Here is a 20296-nt window from a genome sequence, read left to right on the forward strand (position 1 = left end):
CGATGTGTGTGTGTGTGCGTGTGTGTGTGTGTGTGTAGATAGATATGTAGATAGATAGATAAATAGATAGGTATATATAAATATATATGTAGATATATATATAGATAGATATAAATATATATATATATACATATATACACACACACACACACACACACACACACATATATATATATATTGGATATGTCTCCTAGGGCAAAGGAAACAAAGGCAAAAATAAACAAATGGGACTACACCAAATCAAAAAGCTTTGCATCACAAAGGAAACCATCAACAAATGAAAAGCGACCTAATAAATGGGAGGAGATAATTGCAAATGATATTTAATAAGCGGTTACTATCCAAAATATATTAAGAATTCATACTACTCATTACCAAAAAAAAAAAAAGAAGTCCAATTAAAAAATGGGTAAAAGATCTAAATAGACAGTTCTCCAAAGAAAACATTAAAATGGCCAAGGGATACATGAAAAGATACTCAATATTACTAATCATCAGGGAAAAGCAAATTAAAACCGCAATGAGATATTACCTCACACCTGTCAGAATGTCTATCATCAATAAATTAACAAATGAATGTTGGCGAGGATGTGAAGAAAAGGGAACCCTTGTGCACTGCTGGTAGGATTATAAATTGGTGCAGCCACTATGGAAAACAGTATAGTTTCCACAAAAAAATTAAAAATAAAACTACCATATGATCACTCCTAGGTATTCATTGGAAGAAATCAAAATCACTAATTTGAAAAGATATATATATATATATATATATATATATATATATATATATACTGCTATGTTCATTACAGCATTATTTACAATTGCCAAGATATAGAAGCCACCTAGGTGTTTATCAGTAGATGAATAGATAAAGATGTGGTATATATATACAATGGGATATTACTCAGCCATAAAAGGGAACAAAATCTTGCCATTTGTGAAAACATGGATTGACCTAAGGATATTATGCTAAGTGAATTAAGTTAGACAAAGACAAATATCATATGATTTCACTTATATGTGGAATCTAACAAACAACAGAAACAAACTCATAGATACAGAGAACAAACTAATGGTTGACAGAGGGGAGAGGGTGAGTGATGGGCAGTAAATAAGAAAACAAGACCCTTACATATGCTAACTACAAGAGTCTCACTTCAGATCAAAAGACACATGGACTGAAAGGAAAGGGATAAAAAAGATGTTTCGTGAAAAGGGAAACAAAAACAAAAAGCTGGGGTTGCAATACTTATACCAAACAAAACTGACTTTAAAACAAAGTCCATAATAAGAAACAAAGAAGGACCCAGTTATTCCACTTCCGGTATTTATCTGAAGAAATCCAAAACATTACTTCGAAGGGATATGTGCATCCCTATGTTCATTGTTGCATTATTTACAGTAGCCAAGACATGGAGGCATCTTTGGTGTCCATCAATGGATGAATTGATAAAGAAGAGGCAATACATATAAAAAAATATTACTTGGCCATAAAAAAAAAAAAGAATGAAATCTTGCCATCTGCAACAACATGGATGGCTCTAGATGGTATTACGCTAAGTGAAGTCTGGCAGAGAAGGACAAGTGTCCTATGTGGAATCTAGTGAACAGGATAAACAACAGAAACAAGCTCATAGATATTGAAAGCATTTTGATGACTGTCAGATTAGGGGTGGGTAAGGGTGAAGAGGGGAAGGGATTAAGAGGTACAAATTGGTAGTTACAAAATAGTCATAGGGATGCAGAGTATAGCATGGGGAATATAGTCAGTAGTATTGTAGTAACTATGTAGGGTGTCAGATGAGTACTGAATTTATGATCATTTCATAAGTTATATAAATGTCTAATAACTGTCATACACCTAAAATATAACATTGTACATCACTATAATTGAAAAAATAAAAATATTTTTAAAAGGAGGGGGGCAAAACCTAAGATTTACTTTTTGCTTCTATATATTTAGTGACAAAGAATGATGAATGAATCAGGCTTTTGCATAGTTTAGTTGGCAAAAATAATAAACGCAATCATAGTTTCTTTGCCAAGTTTTCCTGAACAAAGGGATAAGAGGAATTTCAGACACTGTTCACATATAAGCTTCTTGATGGACATCCTGGGTAGACTCCAGTGTCAGAAAATAATGCAAAGTGATGTGGCACCTTTAGCAATTCCTTTTTAAGAAATGTCCTCTGCCTGGTAGGAAGGGAAGACAGAGACCAGCAATACTGTATGAGCTATTCAAAATGAGGGCTTCTAATAAGGACATTCAATTTATGAGTTTAGGATGGTACTTTAGATGCCAAGGAGGGCAACTGGACACCTCGTATACTAGGCTGCGCTGACACCTTCGACAGAGCCCATATCACTTCATATACACCAGCAGAGACTTAGGATTCCCAGCATTTCTAATAGCCACATTATTCTCCCTAATAAACTTATGCAGTTCTTCGGCTTCCAAATCATTTCCTCTAAGCCAGAGGGAGAAAAGTTATTGAGAAGGAAGATGTTCCTGCCACTTCTTTTGTATAATGTGTAGTAATTTTGGCATATTGCTTAGGTCATTAATTCCCCATCATTTTCCAATGAGACTTACATTTCATTAAAAGTAATAATAATTGACAATCCCTTATGCCCTGAATTATTATTGCTATATTTTGTCATAGAGTATAACAAAAACTCCATGGCAAAATATACATACTTAATGGCAATAGATCATTAACTCAAAGCAACCTGCTCAGGAATTTTATCATCCAACGGAATATTCTGTAGGAAGCTTTATTTCCCTTCTTGGGCATTCTAATATGCTCCAATTGTTCAGAAGCGGAGACTCAACATATTTTTCCAAAGTTCATCTATTATTTGAAATAAATAGAGTGCTGGTGCAATTGGCACTCTAAAACTCCTCCAAGTCAGAGGGGAGAAACCATCTTTTCTCTGAGACCCTGCTGGACTCTGTTAGGTAGAACCATCATCTGAGGACCTCACACTAACAAAAAATAAATTAATATTTTAAGGTAGTAAGATCAGGAGGGAAGAAAATGCTTACTTATTTTTTCAATTGTAGTGACATACAATATATTTTAGGTGTATGACAGTTATTAGACATTTATATAACTTATGAAATGATCATAAATTCAGTACTCATCTGACACCATACAGTTACTACAACATTACTGACTATATTCCCCATGCTATACTCTGCATCCCTGTGACTATTTTGTAACTACCAATTTGTACCTCTTAATCCCTTCCCCTCTTCACCCATACCCACCCCCAATCTGACAGTCATCAAAATGCTTTCTATATCTATGAGCTTGTTTCTGTTGTTTACCCTGTTCTCTAGATTCCACATAGGACATTTGCCCTTCTCTGTCAGACTTCACTTTGATCTTGGGCAAGCTAGTTAACATTCTCTAAACCTATTTTCACATTTTCAAAATAGAAAGAACAATAATGCCTACCTCAAATCACTTACTCCAATATCTGGTTTAAGGCTTAATAAACACTCTTGCTATTATTGTTTTGTTATTATTTCCTATGAAAATACAGCATTATATGAGATTTAAAAAGATAAGCTAAGGATAAATCTTATTGAATCTTGAAAACCATGCTAAGAAATCTCATTTCAGATCACAAGAAATGAATCAGAAAAGAATTTAATAATAAGAGTGATGTGACCATATCAGAGTTCACAGAATTGAACCCTGTTAGAGATAGATAAATATGAATATGGATACAAATATAGATATAGGTTAAAATTGTTTAATTTCCATTTTGTCCATTTCTCCGAATAGCTCAAAACGACTAGTATATTCCCTGCTTGGGTATAATCAACTCTACCTTAAATACTACAAAATGTCTAAATTGCCAACTTATTTTTTCTGGTGATATAATGCCAATGGCTCAAGTAGGCAGAGGATTCACCAGTCAGTCTTCTAATCAATAACCTCCTGTGAAGACACTAATAGTCAAGTAGCTCTCAGCCTGAATATATCTGCATGTCATTTCAGCTGGGCAAGTTATCTTAGGACATTTAGACCTATAGTTAGGAAGAAAGAAATCATGAATTTGAAAAGTTTTTAAAATGTTAATTTAAAATGTAATATAAATTGTATTTGAAAAGGAAGATCTTTAACATTTGTTAACCGGTCAAATCAGCAAAGATTTCTAAAAAGATAATATCCAGTGTAGAAGAGAACACAAAAATATGAGCACGCCCATATACTTTGATAGGAGTATAAACCTGACACCACCTTTGTAGAGGATAATTTACCAAAAAGTATAAATTTTTAAATGTATAACCTTTGGTCCAATAATCCTACTTTTAAGAATTTATCCTTAATAAGTAATCATAAATAGGCACATAGATATAGTCACCAAGATGTTAATCTTAGCATTTATTATACTAAAAATATGGAACTTATCTGACTATCTTTCTAGAAATAATAGGATAAATCAAACTACAATGCACAAACCAAATCCAATCCACCACCTTTTTTCATCTAGCCTGTGAGCTAAAAAGTTTTGAAATTTTTAAATGATTGAAATATATCAAAAGAATATTTCATAACACACAGAATCATATGAAATTCAAGTTTCAGAGCCCATAAATAAAGTTTTACTGGAACACGACCACATCCACACTCATTAACATATTACCTATGGCTGTTTTTGCTCTATAAATGCAGAGTTGGATAGTATGGCAACCCATCCCCACCCCAAGCTGAAAGTATTTACTATCTTCTTCCTATAAATAGTTATTGCATAAAGACCTTGTATAAAAAGTGTCAACCTGTACATTAAAAAACAAACAAACATGGTATTAATCATAGAATAAATTTATGCAGCCATTTAAGGTGGCATAGAAGTCTATGGCCATGCCACCCTGAACAAACCCTATCCTATCTGATTTTGGAAGCTAAGCAGGGTAGGGCCTAGTTAGTACTTGGGTGGGAGTCCACCTAGGAAGACTAGGTGCTGTAGGCATAAAAAATAAGGGATTGTAAACTGACAAGGTCCTTGCAATCTGTGAGGCCAACCAAGGGTTGTCTCGTCCAAAAATAAATAAATAAACAAATAAAAATAAAGTGGTATAGAAGATTATTTACTAGCTTCTAAGAATGCCTAAGAAATTAAATGAGATAAATTATATAAAAGTGTATCAATTTATGACCACATCTTTGTTAATTTTAGTAATATATAAAATACGAAAAAGGACTGGAAGAATATATACTGATTAATGGTTTTTATCTGTGTGTAGTAAGATTGTAGAAATTTTAACAACTTACTCATACCTCTTACATTTTCTAAAAACATATCTCTTAATAAAATAATACGTAGCAGACAGACTCTAAAATAGCCCCCAGGTGTCCTTGCCTCCTGGCAGTCTTGCCTTGTGTAATCCCCTTCCATTTAATGTGAACATGACCTGTGACATGCTTCTAAACAACAGAAGTTAGCAAAGGTGGTCACTCTCACGATTAAGTTACATTATAGTTACTTTTGTGTGGCTAGTAGACTCTACCGCCTTTGGCCTTGCACACTTTGATGAAGGAAGCAGCTATGTTAGGGATACCCACCGAGCTGAGTGTGGCCTCTCACCAATAGCTAACTAAAAATTAAAATGGCCTCTGGCCAACAGGAAGAAACTGAGGCCCTCAGTTGAACAGGCTGCAAGGAACTAAATTCTGCTGATAACCACATGAGCTTGGAACCAGATCTGTCTCCAGACCTGCTAGCAATTGAGACCCTAGCCTTGGTGACATCTTGATTTAAAATTCATGAAAGACTCGGAAGCAAAGGATCCAGCTAATCCATGCCCAGATTCCAGATCCACAGAAATTGTGAGATAATAAATGTGTAGTTTTAATGCACTAAATTTATAGTAATTTGTTCACACAGTACTAGATAAATAAATGTCTAAGTTATCTATATTGAATAACATATGAAGAATAGCAACTTTTGAGTAGCTAAGCAATTTCAAATTTTTGGATGGTAGATATGACATTAGAAAAATGAACAGAACAAATTAATGGGTCAACTAAACTCTGCCCTGTGGATAAAATTTAAGTGAAGTGCCAGCCAGCAAGTGTGTGGCTGCCCCAGATCCTGGAAAGAAGTTCTGACTATTCAAATTACTCCCTGGATATACTATTACCTAGGCTTGACAAAAAATGGCCATTTGATTCGCAGTGCTCTCTGGAGTTCTGCGCCTACTTCCTCCCCTCCAAAGCCCTCCAAATCCACCCCATGTGAACAATATGCAAAGAAAAGCTATCACCATAAATAACTGCTCTAAAATTGTAACCATCACCGATATCTAAATCTCAAGGCTCATAAAATAGAAAAAGAATAATGTAAGCATGCCCTTTTTTTTTTTTTTTTTTTACTAAAAGCAAGATATTCATTTTCACCTTGATCAACAGGATAATAATTACATGTGTAAATCTCCCATCCTGGCCCCCGAAATTGCCTTTAAATAAATTTCATGTTATTTTTATGTCTAACAAGCCATTACATTTTTATTACCAAAGAAGTAATAGCAGTTTATTAGATTTTTTTAATGCCCTATTGATCACTGAAGGTCTTTCTTCTTCCTCAAGTAGCTCTTAAATGACAAAAGTCATTGTCCATCATGATTACTAGGTATTAGTCACAGGTCATAAATATCCCCTTTTTCTTGCAGTAGGTCCTGAGGGGATTAAAATAGAACAAAATGACTAAACTATTCTCTGAACCAGTTAAAAGCATCTCATTAAGATTTATAAATATTCTGGAGAAACAGTCAAAGGATTGCCAAGTATTAACTGTATTTTTTTTCCAAACAAGAACAATAAAGTTTAATTTTGATCTTGTATTGCCTAACAAATTACACCACCAATATTGAATGGACAAAAATTCCTTCTGCTGAGGTTTCCCCCTCTGTCTGAATCAATCACACTTAAAATATTTATAGTTACTCTTGTTATGGTTAAACACTCTCGCATCCATTTTCCCCAGAATAAAACCTGTTTTAAAGGGCTACTTGGTAATTTTGTGAGTTTGTGATGCAAATTATATAAGGAGCTTCTGCAAATGAAGAACTAAAGACTGTAAAAGTTCAAATTGGCTGCAAGGATCAATAATAATCTCAAGTGGAGTTGTTAAAAGGGAAATCATGAAAAATCATATATTTTATTACTTTGGCTCACTTGTCTTGACATCTCTGAAATCTTCTAGAATGTAATTAAAGTTTTCATTCTTTATTTTTGTCTGCTTTCTGCCCTGCATGGCCTCTCTGAATCCCAGTCATGACCTGAAGATGATAAAAATATTCTATTCCTTTTCTCAAATCTCTTAACAATTTATTCATCCAACTCCTTTCACATTATACTTTGTTCCAGTCTTCCTGTATGCATCTCTCTTTCCTATTGACTTAAGAGTATCTATCTTCCTTTACAAACTTCATAGCCCTTGTACAAAGTAGGCCCTTTAAAATGTTGGGAAGACCTATAGATCTTTTTAAAAAGAGATTAAAAGACTGATTGCAATATATGGAATTTAAGTGAATCCTGAGTCAACAAATAAAGTGTTTGAACAAATGAGAAAATGAGAGAAAGATGAATGTTGATTAGATATTTAACAATACTAAAAAATTGTTAGATGAGATAAAGATATTGTGTTTGTGTACATGTGTATACAAGAAAGAAAAAAATGGTATAAAGTCTGGAATCTGCTTCAAACTAGTAGGGGGAATGGGTGGGTGTATAAATAAAACAATGCTGTATGGGTTAAATTGAATGCTGGGTACTTGATGCTTGGTGTTGTTACTTTAAAAATAACCCCTATTTAGTGAATTTAAAAAATGACAGCATTTTGCTCACAAATCTACAATTCAGGAAGGGATCGATGGGGATAGCTCACATCTTGGTGTCTGCTGTCACTCAGAGATTGAAGGTTGGAATCATCTGAAGACTTAATTCATACGTTTAGTTGTTCATGTTGGCTGTTGGCTGGAAACTTTGCTGGGACTGTTGGCCAGAACACCTACATGTGGCGCTCTACAGGTGGCTTGGGCTTCCTCACAATATGGAAGCTAGGTTCTATGGGTGAGAGAACTGAGAGAGCACGAGAGCAAGTGAGAGTGCCAGCGCACAGAGAGTGAGAGTACACAGGGCAGAAGCTACATTATCTTATGACCTAGTCTCTTGTTATCACTTCTAACACATTCTACTGGTTAGAAGCAAGTCAGTAAGGTCAATCAATATTCAAGATTTTTGTCTTTGATGGGAGAAATAAAGAATTTAGAGTTCACCCTGTGGTGAAAAATTATTTACATTTTTCCCATATGTAAATTACTCTCTTCCCCTTCCAGACCCCCCAGAGACTTGTCTATTATGACAACAGGCTCACGCTTAAGGACAAGTATTTCTTCATATAAATCAGGCCCAGTCACAGATACAGTTTCTCAGATTTAGTTCCTCAAGTTCAACTCCTTAAGTTCAGTTCCTCTGGGTCTGAAGTCTTGTGAAATAAAGAGAGAAGTTATATGATCCCCATAAATCCAACATACAATGGGTAGAAAGGGATAAGATAACCAGTTTAAAAAAGAGGAAAATCGGAGGCACACGTAAGTCACTAGTCCATAACTATTATGAAACTAGTCAGACAGATTTTGCTAGTTTTTAAATTAGAAATAGGCTGTATTCCTGGGAGTATGGATTCTCTCCTCCATAAAAGGAGAAAACTGACAAAGTCAGAACCAACTTTTGCAAAACTGTGGAGATTAACTAAATGCTTATAGGAATGTGGGGTGTATTTATTCAAGAAAAAAGGCTGAATTTCAGTAAGAACAGTGAACTTTGTGGCATTTTAATTTGCCCTAATCCCATCCTACATTCTCCAGTTCTGCCATGGCCGTGAGAAATAGTCGCCCACATTCCTGGTAAAAGTCCACCAGCCTAGAAGTGAGAAGAAGTAGATCAGGACTAAAGCTCTTTCAAATCCTTTTTCCCAAAATGTTATTGTCTTGAATTATCTCATGGTTCGCTGAAAGCCCTCACTTGCAAGGATGTCTGTCTGTATTTGACCTGACTCAGAGCTCCTTTATTGTGAAAAGTTTTTTCACCACAGGGTACTTGTCAAAAAAAAAAAAAAAATTACAGGCAAATATTTAACTTTGAAACTGCTTCAGATAGTGGATGAAAGTTGGGCAAACAATAAAGTAATCAAAAAGTTTAAAAGAAAATTCTGGAAAATAACACATCCAGAGACTTTAAAAAGCTCTGACATATACCTGGAAATCTAGAAAGTTACACATATGCATAAGGTTGTGCACATGCCCAGAGCTGTGTGCACACTCAAGAAAGACCTGAAAAGCTCTAATTTCTCATCTCCAACTTATATTATGTGCAACAGGAAGTGAAAACTAACGCAGTTGTCAGTGGATGAATGTTGAATGCATGCTCCAACTTCTCCCAAAGCCCATCAGAAAAGACAAGGAGGCATACTGTTGGTTCCATGTGGTTAAAAATTTCTGTTTGATAATTAGCTGACCACTAAGCTAAGCTAGCAGACTTCAGTATTTACTCACAACAAAGAATACAGACATCACAAAATTAGTTCCAAAAATATCAATAAATAAACAATTACAAAAGCAGCAACAAACCCTGGGGAGAAAACAGAATATAATTACTAGAGCAACATTATATTATTGAAATGTCTAGTTTAAAAAAAAAATGAGATTGTAAAGAAACGAAAAGTACGGCCTAACACAGAAAAAATAAAAAGCAATCAATAGAAATAAGAATTAAGATAAAACAGAGTCTCAGACATGTGGGACGTCATCAAGTATACCAACAGATATTTGTATTTGTTTGCTGTTATAACAAAGAACCAAAAACTGACTGCTTAGACAATAATTTATTGTCTCGCAGCTCTGGAGGCTAAGTCTGGGATGGAGGTGTCATCAGGATTTGCTCCTTCTGAGGGCAGTGAGGAAAGTTTCTGTTTCAGGCCTCTCTCCTTGGCTTGTAGATGGCTGTGTTCTCTTTATGTCTCCTCACACTGTCTTCCTTATATGCACGTCTGCCTCTATGTCCTAATTTTCCTTTTGATAAGAACTCAGGCCATATTAAATTAGGGCCTACCCTGGTGACCTCACCTTAATTAATTTATATCTGCAACAATCCTATTTCCAAATAAGGTCACATTCTGAGATACTGGGAGTTCGGACTTCAAAGTATCAATTTGGTGGTGGTGGGGGGCACAATTTAACTCATATCATGCATGAGAAACCCAAGAGAGAAAAAAGGAGCAGAAACAACATTTAAAGAAATAAAGGCCAAAACTTTCGCAATTTAATTAAAAACACTAATCTACACATTCAGGAAGCCCAACAAACTTAATATAAGATAAACTCAAAGAAAAATACACCTGGACACATCATAATCAAACCACTGAAAGATGAAGATAAAGAGAGAATCTTGGAAACAGCAATAGAAGCGACTCATGTTTCTCATACAAAGAAACCTCAATAATATTAACACCTGATTTCTCATCAGAAACCGTGGAGCCAATTCAAATTGCTGAAGAGAAAAAACTGAAAACCAAGAATTTTATATCTGGCAAAACTACCCTTCAAAAATGATGGAGAGACTCCGTGAGCGACAGTCACTGAGCAGATCAGATTCACTCTTTGCTGCCTCGCTCCGCTTCCTCTGCAACCGTGTCTGACAAACCCAATATGGCTGAGATTGAGAAATTCGGTAAGTTGAAATTAAAGAAGACAGAAACATAAGAGAAAAACACACTGCCATCAAAAGAAACGATTGAACAGGAGAAGCAAACAGGCGAATTATAATGAGGCACGTACCGCCAGTACGCACTGTATATTCCGCAAGCATTGCCTTCTTACTTTACTTCTTTTAACTATTTAACTTTATAAGATACGAAGAGATTGGATCAAGTTTAAATGATTGTGATGCCCCCTTTTCACATCCAAGAACTACTGACAGTGAAGGCCGCGCCTGCCTCTCCCATCTGTCTACCTGCCTGCCTGGCAGGGAAGGAGAAGATCTTGCATGTTGGTGAAGGCAGAAGCTGGGTGAGATGACAGTGAAATCTAGAGTGAAACCAAGATGGTCCAAGGTGTACTGAAGGCTGTATAATGCAGTTTGAGTAGAGTGCCATTTTTTTTGTTCAACTGATTTTAATTACTTGAATGCACAATTTTTTAATATGCAAATAAAGTTTTAAAACCTGAAAAAAATGAAGGAGAAATTGTCATTCTCAGATAAACAAATACTGATAGAAATCATGGCTAGATTTGCCCTACAAGAAATAGTAAAGGGACTCCTTCGAGCTGAAATGAATCCACACAAAGATATAAAGAGCGCTGGTAAAGATAATTACACAGGTAAATATAAAAGACAGCACAAATGCATTTTTTGTTTGTAATTCTATTTTATGTCTGTTTAAAAAATGACTGAATAAAACATTAATTATATATCTGCATTGATGAGCACACAATATATTAAGATTTAATTTGTATGCTAATACAAAGAAAGGGGTGGAGCTATACAAAAGCAAAGTTTTCATATAATATTAAAATTAAGATGGTATTAATCTGAGCTAGATTTTCATATTTATGTTAATTATAATCTCCAGGGTAATCACTAAGAAAATAATTTTAAAATACATATTAAAAGGAATGACAAGGGAAAATAGTACACTGGAAAATATCTGTTTTACACAAAAAGCAACAGAAACAGTGAAATCAAATAAAAAGTAAATATAACAATAAAAGACAATAAGAATAGATCCCCACAGACAATAAGAGCATGCTAGAGAGATGACCACAAACAGATAACTATCACCTTATATTTAAAAATGAGCTAAAAGAAATTAAGATAAAGGGTTGAGGGGGGAAGCAGTATTAGAAAAAATTTATAATTTTAAAGAAAAATATAATTTCAAAAATAAAGACTAAACCAGAAGAAACATGACAACAAAAAAAACACAATCAATAATACTTTAAGAGAAATAAAAAAGAAAAATCTTAATTCAAAAGGAAACAAAATATATAATAATTTGAGAGGAAATGATGAATGTAGGTTAAAAAAAGTAGATACAAAATACATACAATGAGGGTAACTGAAGAAAGGAACCGAAGAAATGGAATTGAGACTAAAAAATTACAAAAAAAGAAGCAAAAACCTTTAGTCTGTATATTTAAATAGCACATCACACACCTGAGAAAATTAATCCAGAACAGCAAACACTGATAGAAAAATATTTTTTTCTTCTATTCTAAACATTGTTTTTTCTTCTCACTACTCTCAATATTTCACTTCTGACACCAAATGTGTGGGTTCCCCCCCCCCCCACCACCAACCAATTCTCTGACACCAGCTGGGTGGTTCTACAACTAAGTTCATTTCTGTCACTATGCATCTGGAGTATATGTCAAATCCCACAAGTTAAGGGCTCAGTCCCACAAGAATGCCCCCACTTAAGACCCAATCCAGGCCTATCATAAATTATAATCCCACAACCCTCACCTTGGGTTCAATAATTTGCTAAGATAGCTCACAGGATTCAGGAGAGCACTTTAATTTTCTATTACTCCATTATAATGGGTATAACTTAGAAACAGCCTAATGGAAGAGATATACAGAGCAAGGTATATGGGAAGGGATGCAGAACTTCCATACCTTCTCCAGGTACACCACTCTCCCAGCACCTTGAGGTGTTCACCAATCTGGAAGCTCTCCAAAAATTGGAAGTAATAAACAAATATAATTAGGAGAAATTATTGAGGTTTTAGAACTGAAACAAGATGGAAACACCTCTATTCGCAGATGGCATGATTAAATATTTGCAAAAATGAAAGAAAACCAATGGAAATTGATGGGGAAAAAATACTAAAAGCAGAAAGACAGTAAAGTGGTAAGTTATAATAAAATTAATATAAAATCAACAGTTCTCATATCTACAAACAAAAACCAATGAGAGATAAATAAAAAACAAAAAATATTCCTGAAATACACAAAAAAATAGATTTGGACAGCAGGGAAGACAAACCATGTTCTTGCATAGGAAGACACATTATACAGATGGATGCTCTCTCTAAATTAATTAGTTAATTTAGCAAAATCCCTATAAGAATACTGTCAAGTATTTCACTGGAGCAAAAATTATTAAAAGTTTACCTGGAAGAATAAACAAGGAGAAATAAATGTAAAAAATTGTCAAAGAAAAGAGCAATAAGGAGGAGTTAGTCAATTATGTCTATAATTAAGTTTGGTACAGGTATATAAGCAGAAGACAGGCCAATGGAAAAGATGAAATGTAGTGTTAATTAGTGGTAGTATCTCAATCAGTAGAGAAAAGATTGATTTTCTAACAAATGATAGGATAACTTGATAGTCACAAAGAAATCATGAAAATTGGATGCACTCCTCCCGTCAATATTAAAAGATGTCTCATCTTGCTCATTAGAGAAATGCAAACTGAAAACTATACTGACACATATTTCCCACCTATTAAACTGGCAAATAGCCAAATGTTTGACAACTTTCTCTACTGGCACTCACAGGCATTACTGATATAGACTATTTGCCTGGGGAGGGGAAACTGCCAATTTCTAGCAAGCTCGTATATGCCTTTTGACCCAGCAATCCCACTTCAAGGAATCCTCCAATTCTATACTGGTAAAAATACAAACAGCATAGTTATTCACTGCAGTACTATTCATTTATAATAGCACAAAACTAGAAATAATCTAAATGTCTACCAATAGGGAAAGGTTAAATAAACTTTAGTATATCTGCACAGTTGCTGTAAAAAGAAACAAGGACAATATATAATATTATGGAACTATTTATTAAGTGAAAAAAGCAGATGGTTAAACCTGTATTACTCTTCTGCTTATCAAAGGGCTTTGAGAATATATGCGTATGTTTAAAATAAACCAAAAAAAATTCTATAGACAATAAAAAGACTTCCTTTGGAGCAGAAGGAAATAGGATGACTAGGAGAAATAAGATTTCTTTGAATATACTTTTTTTCTTCACATTTAATTTGGAACAATGTAAATATTTTTCATAATTACAACGCAAAATTAAAATTTAAAAATCCCTAAAAGATAAAATGAAAATGAAACACATAATCCTGTGCACTCAAGTGATTTTAAAACAGAAATTTGACTGTACACCCCTACTGAGATATACCTAAACAGCAAAAAGAATTGGAGAGGGGGAGGTAAACTGTTTTCACTAATATTATTGATGGTAGGATAGAAATTGTTATTGAGACTATCGTGTGTGAATCTTGTATAAAACAAATGGGTAATTGTTAGTGTCATTAAGAAATGGAAGTTTCAGCATATGCGAAAGGCAATATAGATAGATGTAAGATCACTGAAGGTTAATTTTAAAAGTGTAGTCTTGAATTTGAAGTATCAAATACGAACAGACTATGTAGTTATTTCTTAGTTCTGTTAACTAAATAATGGTCCAACCAGTAGGGATGAAAACCCTCTAATGTCAAGATTACTGTGTGTTGGTGTGTGTGTCTGTGTGTGTGTGTGTATGACATAATATAGTCTAATATAATACCCTTTCTGAAAAAGTTATCAAAGCTCTTTAGAAAAATGGCTGATTCCAGGTCTGAGGAAGGAAATATATATGTGGAATATCTTATTACCAGAAAACAAAAAAGTTATCAAAGACTACTTAAATCCTAATTAAAGATGGGACAATTTGAATATCAAGGATAATAACTAAAATGTGTCAGAACACATTTAAAAACCTGTTATTAATACTAAAATAAGTACTAATCATCTTCAAAGGACATTAGAGAATCAACTCGTTATCCAAAATAATCAAGCATTTTACTATTTTTCTTATATGTACTAGACACCAGGGTAACCACAAAGCTAATTAAGGGAAGTTCTCTTTTTGAAAGTATTACAATAATAAATAAAATTATAATGGACATATCTAGCTAATGATCACCAATGGCTAATATTATTAAGAGTATCCTACATCTATGAAGCACTATGTAAAATTTGAGTATTAAATATGAACCTGAGCTAGCCTCTTCATCTAGGGCTGGTTTCATGGGTATCATCTGCACAATCACACAGACTCTGTGTTCAGAAGGGCCCAATGTTTGGTTGAACACTTTGCTGTTCCCATCTTGAAATTTGAACAGGGATGCCACATTTTTATTTTGCATGGGATCCTGTAAACTATGTAGCCAGTCCTTGTCCACAAATGACTACCGATTTACAGGTAATAAAATGTGATGGTTTAAAAGACGTTTACGAATTCTTTAAAATTCCTCTCTTTAAAAGGTGGAGACTAGTTTCTCTTTCCCTGAATATAATAAGCTGTACTTTGAGGTTCACTTCTAATAGGACATGTTGGAAATGATGGTGACTTCCAAGAATACATCACAGAAGGCACTGTAGCATCCACCTTGCTCCATCTCTTAAGATCACTTGCTGGGGAGTAAGCCAGCTGACATGTGAGGAGATTCAAGCAGCTAACTCTATGGAGAGGTCCATGTGGTGAGGAATAGAGGCCTCCAGGAAACAGCCATGTGAGTGAGCCATCTTGGTGTGGATCAACACGCACATATACCATACTATGACATTTAAAAGTGGGCTTAATAAAACCAAATAACTACAAGCAAGATAAAGACCATAAGAACTGAATGTTTTGTTGTTTAAAATAAACATTTTTTGAATGTCAAAACCAAAACCCAGACTATAACGTTACTAATACGTCTATTTATGGAACTACTCTGGCTTGCAATTGATATCTTTGACACATTATCTGATCCATAATAATCCCACAAATATTAGATTTTTTTTAAATTGTTTGATTCAAATCAGTCATATCTAGTCGCCAGATAGACTTTTCTTCTTCATCTATTCCATCATTAGAAAAAGAGTGTAAATTAGCACCTTATAATAATTCATGATAGATTTTTATCATACACATAGGAAAGTAGTGAAAGGTTTTGCTAACCACTGCATGGTAAAAGAGACATAAACAGCTGCTATTCACAAGTCTCAGCGCGCCAATGGCAATTACCACCTGTTCTGTGTCAACTATTAGTGCTATGCATGAAAAAGAAGCCAAGAGACAGAAAAATCATGCAGATACTAATCTTTACTGCAACAATGGTATAAAAACCACTTTTAAAAGATTTTTGTTAGCATCGAGCAGGTTAATAAATCCCCTTTATTTAAAATTTAAATGTTTTATTCACTAAAGCAAATGAAGATATGTACTTAAAATCTGTGCCCAAAGTATGTTTCCCTAAAAAAATATAATTCATACTGGCCTCCTCTCAGTATAAATTACTGACATGTTGTTGTAAATAAGGCTATATATTTTTCTAATGATATGTGACAAAAATACTAAGCATAATCAGTTCCCTGTCTCATTAAAACCACAGATTTTCATTGACTCCAACAAAAACAGGTTACTTACTGCAAGGTATTATGCTTTAATAACTATTTGTCATTTATTAACAATAACAATAATAAATGTAGAGGAGGATAAACAGACAAATTTACCTCAAAGAGAAAAATGAAAGAAAGCAAAACAAGAAATCTTAAGTCACACAAAGGAATATTACATTTTCCTTAAATGTTTTGATAAAAAATGAAAAAAGGATAAAGAGGGGAAAAAAAACAATCATGTTGCTATTGATAGCCTCTAAGCCCTCAAACATGGGCCATATTTACCTGAAGTCGTCCACACTGCTTTCTTATACAGAGACTGTGTAGATGTAAATTCAGCCAATATTAGCTCTAAATAGAATATAGCACTCCTTTCCTAATGCAGGCACACCCACTCACAGTTATCATTCAAGTAACTACTCCAAGTCACATGGAGCCATGAGTAATGGAATCTCTTGGTGTGGACTCTCATCTACCTATTAGTCTTAATAGCTCAGTTACGTGTGACTGGCTGCTTGAGATAAGAGAGGGGAGGAGGCAAAAGCTCTAGTACAGGAAATTCAGGAGCATTAATAATACCCAAGGTGCTATTATGTTCCCAGCTCACGGGAAAAGCTTCGGAGATCTCTTGGGCTTAGAGATTCTCTTTAAACTGAGTATTTGGACAAGCAAGTGGGATGAGTGACAACTTGCTTTACAAAGAGAATGAATTCATGAAATGATAAAAAGGCAGAGCATAATTTTACTGGTTATTCCCCCAAACTGTTAGATCTAAAACACTTGATCATAAAACGGAAAAAGGTCACATTACTAGCAACTTCACTAGCCCTTCAATCATTTTCACCATTTAAAATCTTTCCAGAATAGACCGAGCACCTGCTGTCAGTAATTATAACAAGAGTTAGTTCCTCCTCAAACAAATATTTCTATAACTAAGAAATATAATTAGGGAAATATACCTCTGAGACAACAGAAGAGTATAAAAGTAAAAGGCAAAGTTTTAGATAAATTTTTTCAATTTCTTTCTATATCTCATGCTGATGGAATGAACCATCAAGTCCACCGTTCCAGAGAAGATATGTAGTTATTTACATTCTTATTAGTTACTACTTATAACGTTTTGAAGACCAACAAAGTTAGAGAACTTTAGGGAGTAATCAATCAAAAACTACTCATATGTCTTCAACTGTACCAGACATAATACTAAAACATCACAATATTTAGGTTTACAAATGGACTTAGGCAGTAAGAACAGTTTTAAAGTTAGAGATTAAAAAGTAATAATAAAAATAAAATAAAGTTAGAGATATTGACTGGTCATGTGACATAAATATAACACTTAAGCTGCCTATCAAGGATTATCATTGTCATAGGTGATCATGAGACCAGAAGGAGTGTAAGTGATCTCTAGGGAGTAGGGCCACTGGAAAGCTGCTTATCAAGACAGTTGCTACTTTGGCAAGAGATGGAAATTTCAAGAAACAGTGTTCAGGTTACTACCTTTACATTGAATCACCACAGAAAAAAATCCTGTAACAGGAAGAATCAGTGGGAAATATACTTAACAAATACATTGAGCCAAAGAAGAATGAACTCTTGGCTATTGTTATTATAGCTGATTTGTGTCCTGCTCTGGTAATACGTACCACCATTAGAGAACTATTGTATGGGATTCTTCATTAGGCCCACCACGACTTTAAACAGAGTGTTAAAGCACCTATAGTGCAGGGCTTAAGGTCCACACTAACTAGAACCATCATTTTGATCAGAAGCTGTTAACTATAACTCATCTACTTTTAGGTACTTTTAGATTTCTCACTGAGTCCTTGCAATAGGTCCTAAAAATCCTAAATATTTTATTATAAAATAGTCTAAAAGATAGATATATTATACAGAGTAAGTAATCATTTGTTTAAATACCAAGGACTTTTAAATGTCTCTGAAATAGAATATTTTAGATATTTTAAACAAGAGCTCAATGATAAGTTATAGAGAGCTGAATTACATATTTGAACATGAACGAAAGCCTACGAAAATATTCACCCTCAAATGTAAATATTCTATGTATATTTTAGCCCTAATGAAAAACTAGTTATGTTAAAAATCAAAGACTTAGGATTTGGAAAAATAAAATTAGGACATTTAAAAAATACTACATAATACATACGTTATTGAAATTTTTTATTACATTATCAGCATTTCCATCTGGTTTCCCTATCTACCCTTACTTCTGCCTGTATACCTATGTTCAAACATTATCTCCACCTGACAGGCCGCAATTATAGCTCTACTCTGAGTTCAGTCTGGACCTTAATAATGCCTCCATCATTTGGTCTGCCTTCATCACTGCTTTTATCAAACAGCAAAAGCCTATCAGAGATGGACCCAGCTGACCTGCTCCCATCTATTTTAAGCCACAGGACCCCAACCGGACAGAAGACTTGCCCTCCTTTGGACCCCATCTCTAGTTGTCTATCATGTCGGTAATGCTTTCATAACCTTTCTCTCAAGGTTGGTCCCCACAGCCTCTTATCACAGCTCACTTGATCCAGTGTTTAGTCCTCTGTGACTCTAGATTCATACTGAGCAATTATAAAATCAATGAGGCAGTATCTCATTAACCTAGGACTCTGAGGTCTACATTTCACGGACCATTTGATAACTTATCTAGAAAATAAAAAGGAAAAATACTACAATATTAATAGAACTGGCAATCATAGGTTCATAGGATTAAAGCTGCCCTGGTTTGGAGGCTGAATGAAGTTGGAATGTTTTTATTTGATACTGAGTGACTCAGGAATACATACCTTTCTTTCTTTAAAGATGGTACCACAGAAATGCCCCTCTCAGTTTCCTGATTAGTATTCTAAATGTGGCAAAATGCTCATTTATCTCAGTATCAACCTAATTTTTTTCTCAGCTAAGCATATCTTTGAAGTGAAGTCTGTTCTTGCCTTTGTAGAAAAGGAGTCTTTTTTAGCCAGAGATTATCAAAGAACTAGAAGGAAAAAAGAAAACAGCAAAATGATTCATTTCCTATGTTCTTCTTTTTTTAATTCTCCCCTGAGTTTACCTGTGAAAAAAACAATAAATATCAATTCTTCATAAAAGTGACTGAATTAAGAGATGAGATGAAGTATAAGATAATTCTTTTATAAATATGAGATATTCAATCTCAAATAAAATAACAGATTCAGACCCATTATGTGCATTTCCAGTGAAGTTTTACGCATTCCATTCTAAGCGCCTGGCCCTATGTAAATACAGAATCACAGGTGGAAATATGCCACATTTAGCATTACAAACAGCATCACAGTTCGTTAACAGAATAAAGCAGAAAATAGGTAAGTAAATATCACAACATAAAATGTACTGGTGATGAAACTGAAATAGAGTAATGTGAGGTTTACAATATGTTTTTACCAGGAAGCTCAGTTGTAAACATTTGCATTAAACTGCTGCTCCCACCCCCAAATCTAACCAACCATTCAAACAAAAATCATCTTTTGTGACTATAAAATCATGAAGACTTTGTATTCCATGGCTCTTTGTCTTGGTGGTTTTCAGAGTAAGACATGAGCTGAGTTAAGTAGCTTCGCTGATTTCTCCATCTTGAATAACTGCCAGTTCTGGAACTCCATTCATCCTCAGAACCTCTGCATAGAGCAAGTAATTATGTAGGCTTCGGGGAAGTGGCAACTGACAGATAAAACTGTCAGATTGTAGGTGTTGTGGTTTTAGACTGGACCGAATTTCCAAACGACAAAGGTGAGCCAGGCATGGAACAGCGGCTGGAGAAACAAACCATAAAAGGAAGATGAAAATACTTTAAACATTAAG

General features: G+C 34.4%; 1 protein-coding gene and 1 pseudogene across 4 annotated transcripts in view; one reads left to right on the forward strand and one right to left on the reverse strand.

Annotated features, from left to right (window-relative positions):
• The first annotated feature begins 4867 nt into the window (after positions 1 to 4867).
• On the forward strand, positions 4868 to 4986 carry LOC118605812 (annotated as a pseudogene).
• Positions 4987 to 12357: 7371 nt separating this feature from the next.
• The window catches only part of ASB3 (ankyrin repeat and SOCS box containing 3), an 88437-nt gene continuing 80498 nt past the window's right edge, over positions 12358 to 20296 (reverse strand). For all 4 annotated transcript variants that reach the window (XM_016127457.2, XM_016127456.2, XM_016127459.2 and 1 more), the window contains one exon: positions 12358 to 20247. In XM_016127457.2, coding sequence (XP_015982943.1) covers positions 20042 to 20247 — 206 coding nt within the window. In that variant the 3' untranslated portion in view covers positions 12358 to 20041. The remainder of the gene's footprint in view (positions 20248 to 20296) is intronic.

Source organism: Rousettus aegyptiacus, unplaced genomic scaffold, assembly GCF_014176215.1.
Source record: "Rousettus aegyptiacus isolate mRouAeg1 unplaced genomic scaffold, mRouAeg1.p scaffold_m13_p_7, whole genome shotgun sequence".
Taxonomy (NCBI): Eukaryota; Metazoa; Chordata; class Mammalia; order Chiroptera; family Pteropodidae; genus Rousettus; species Rousettus aegyptiacus.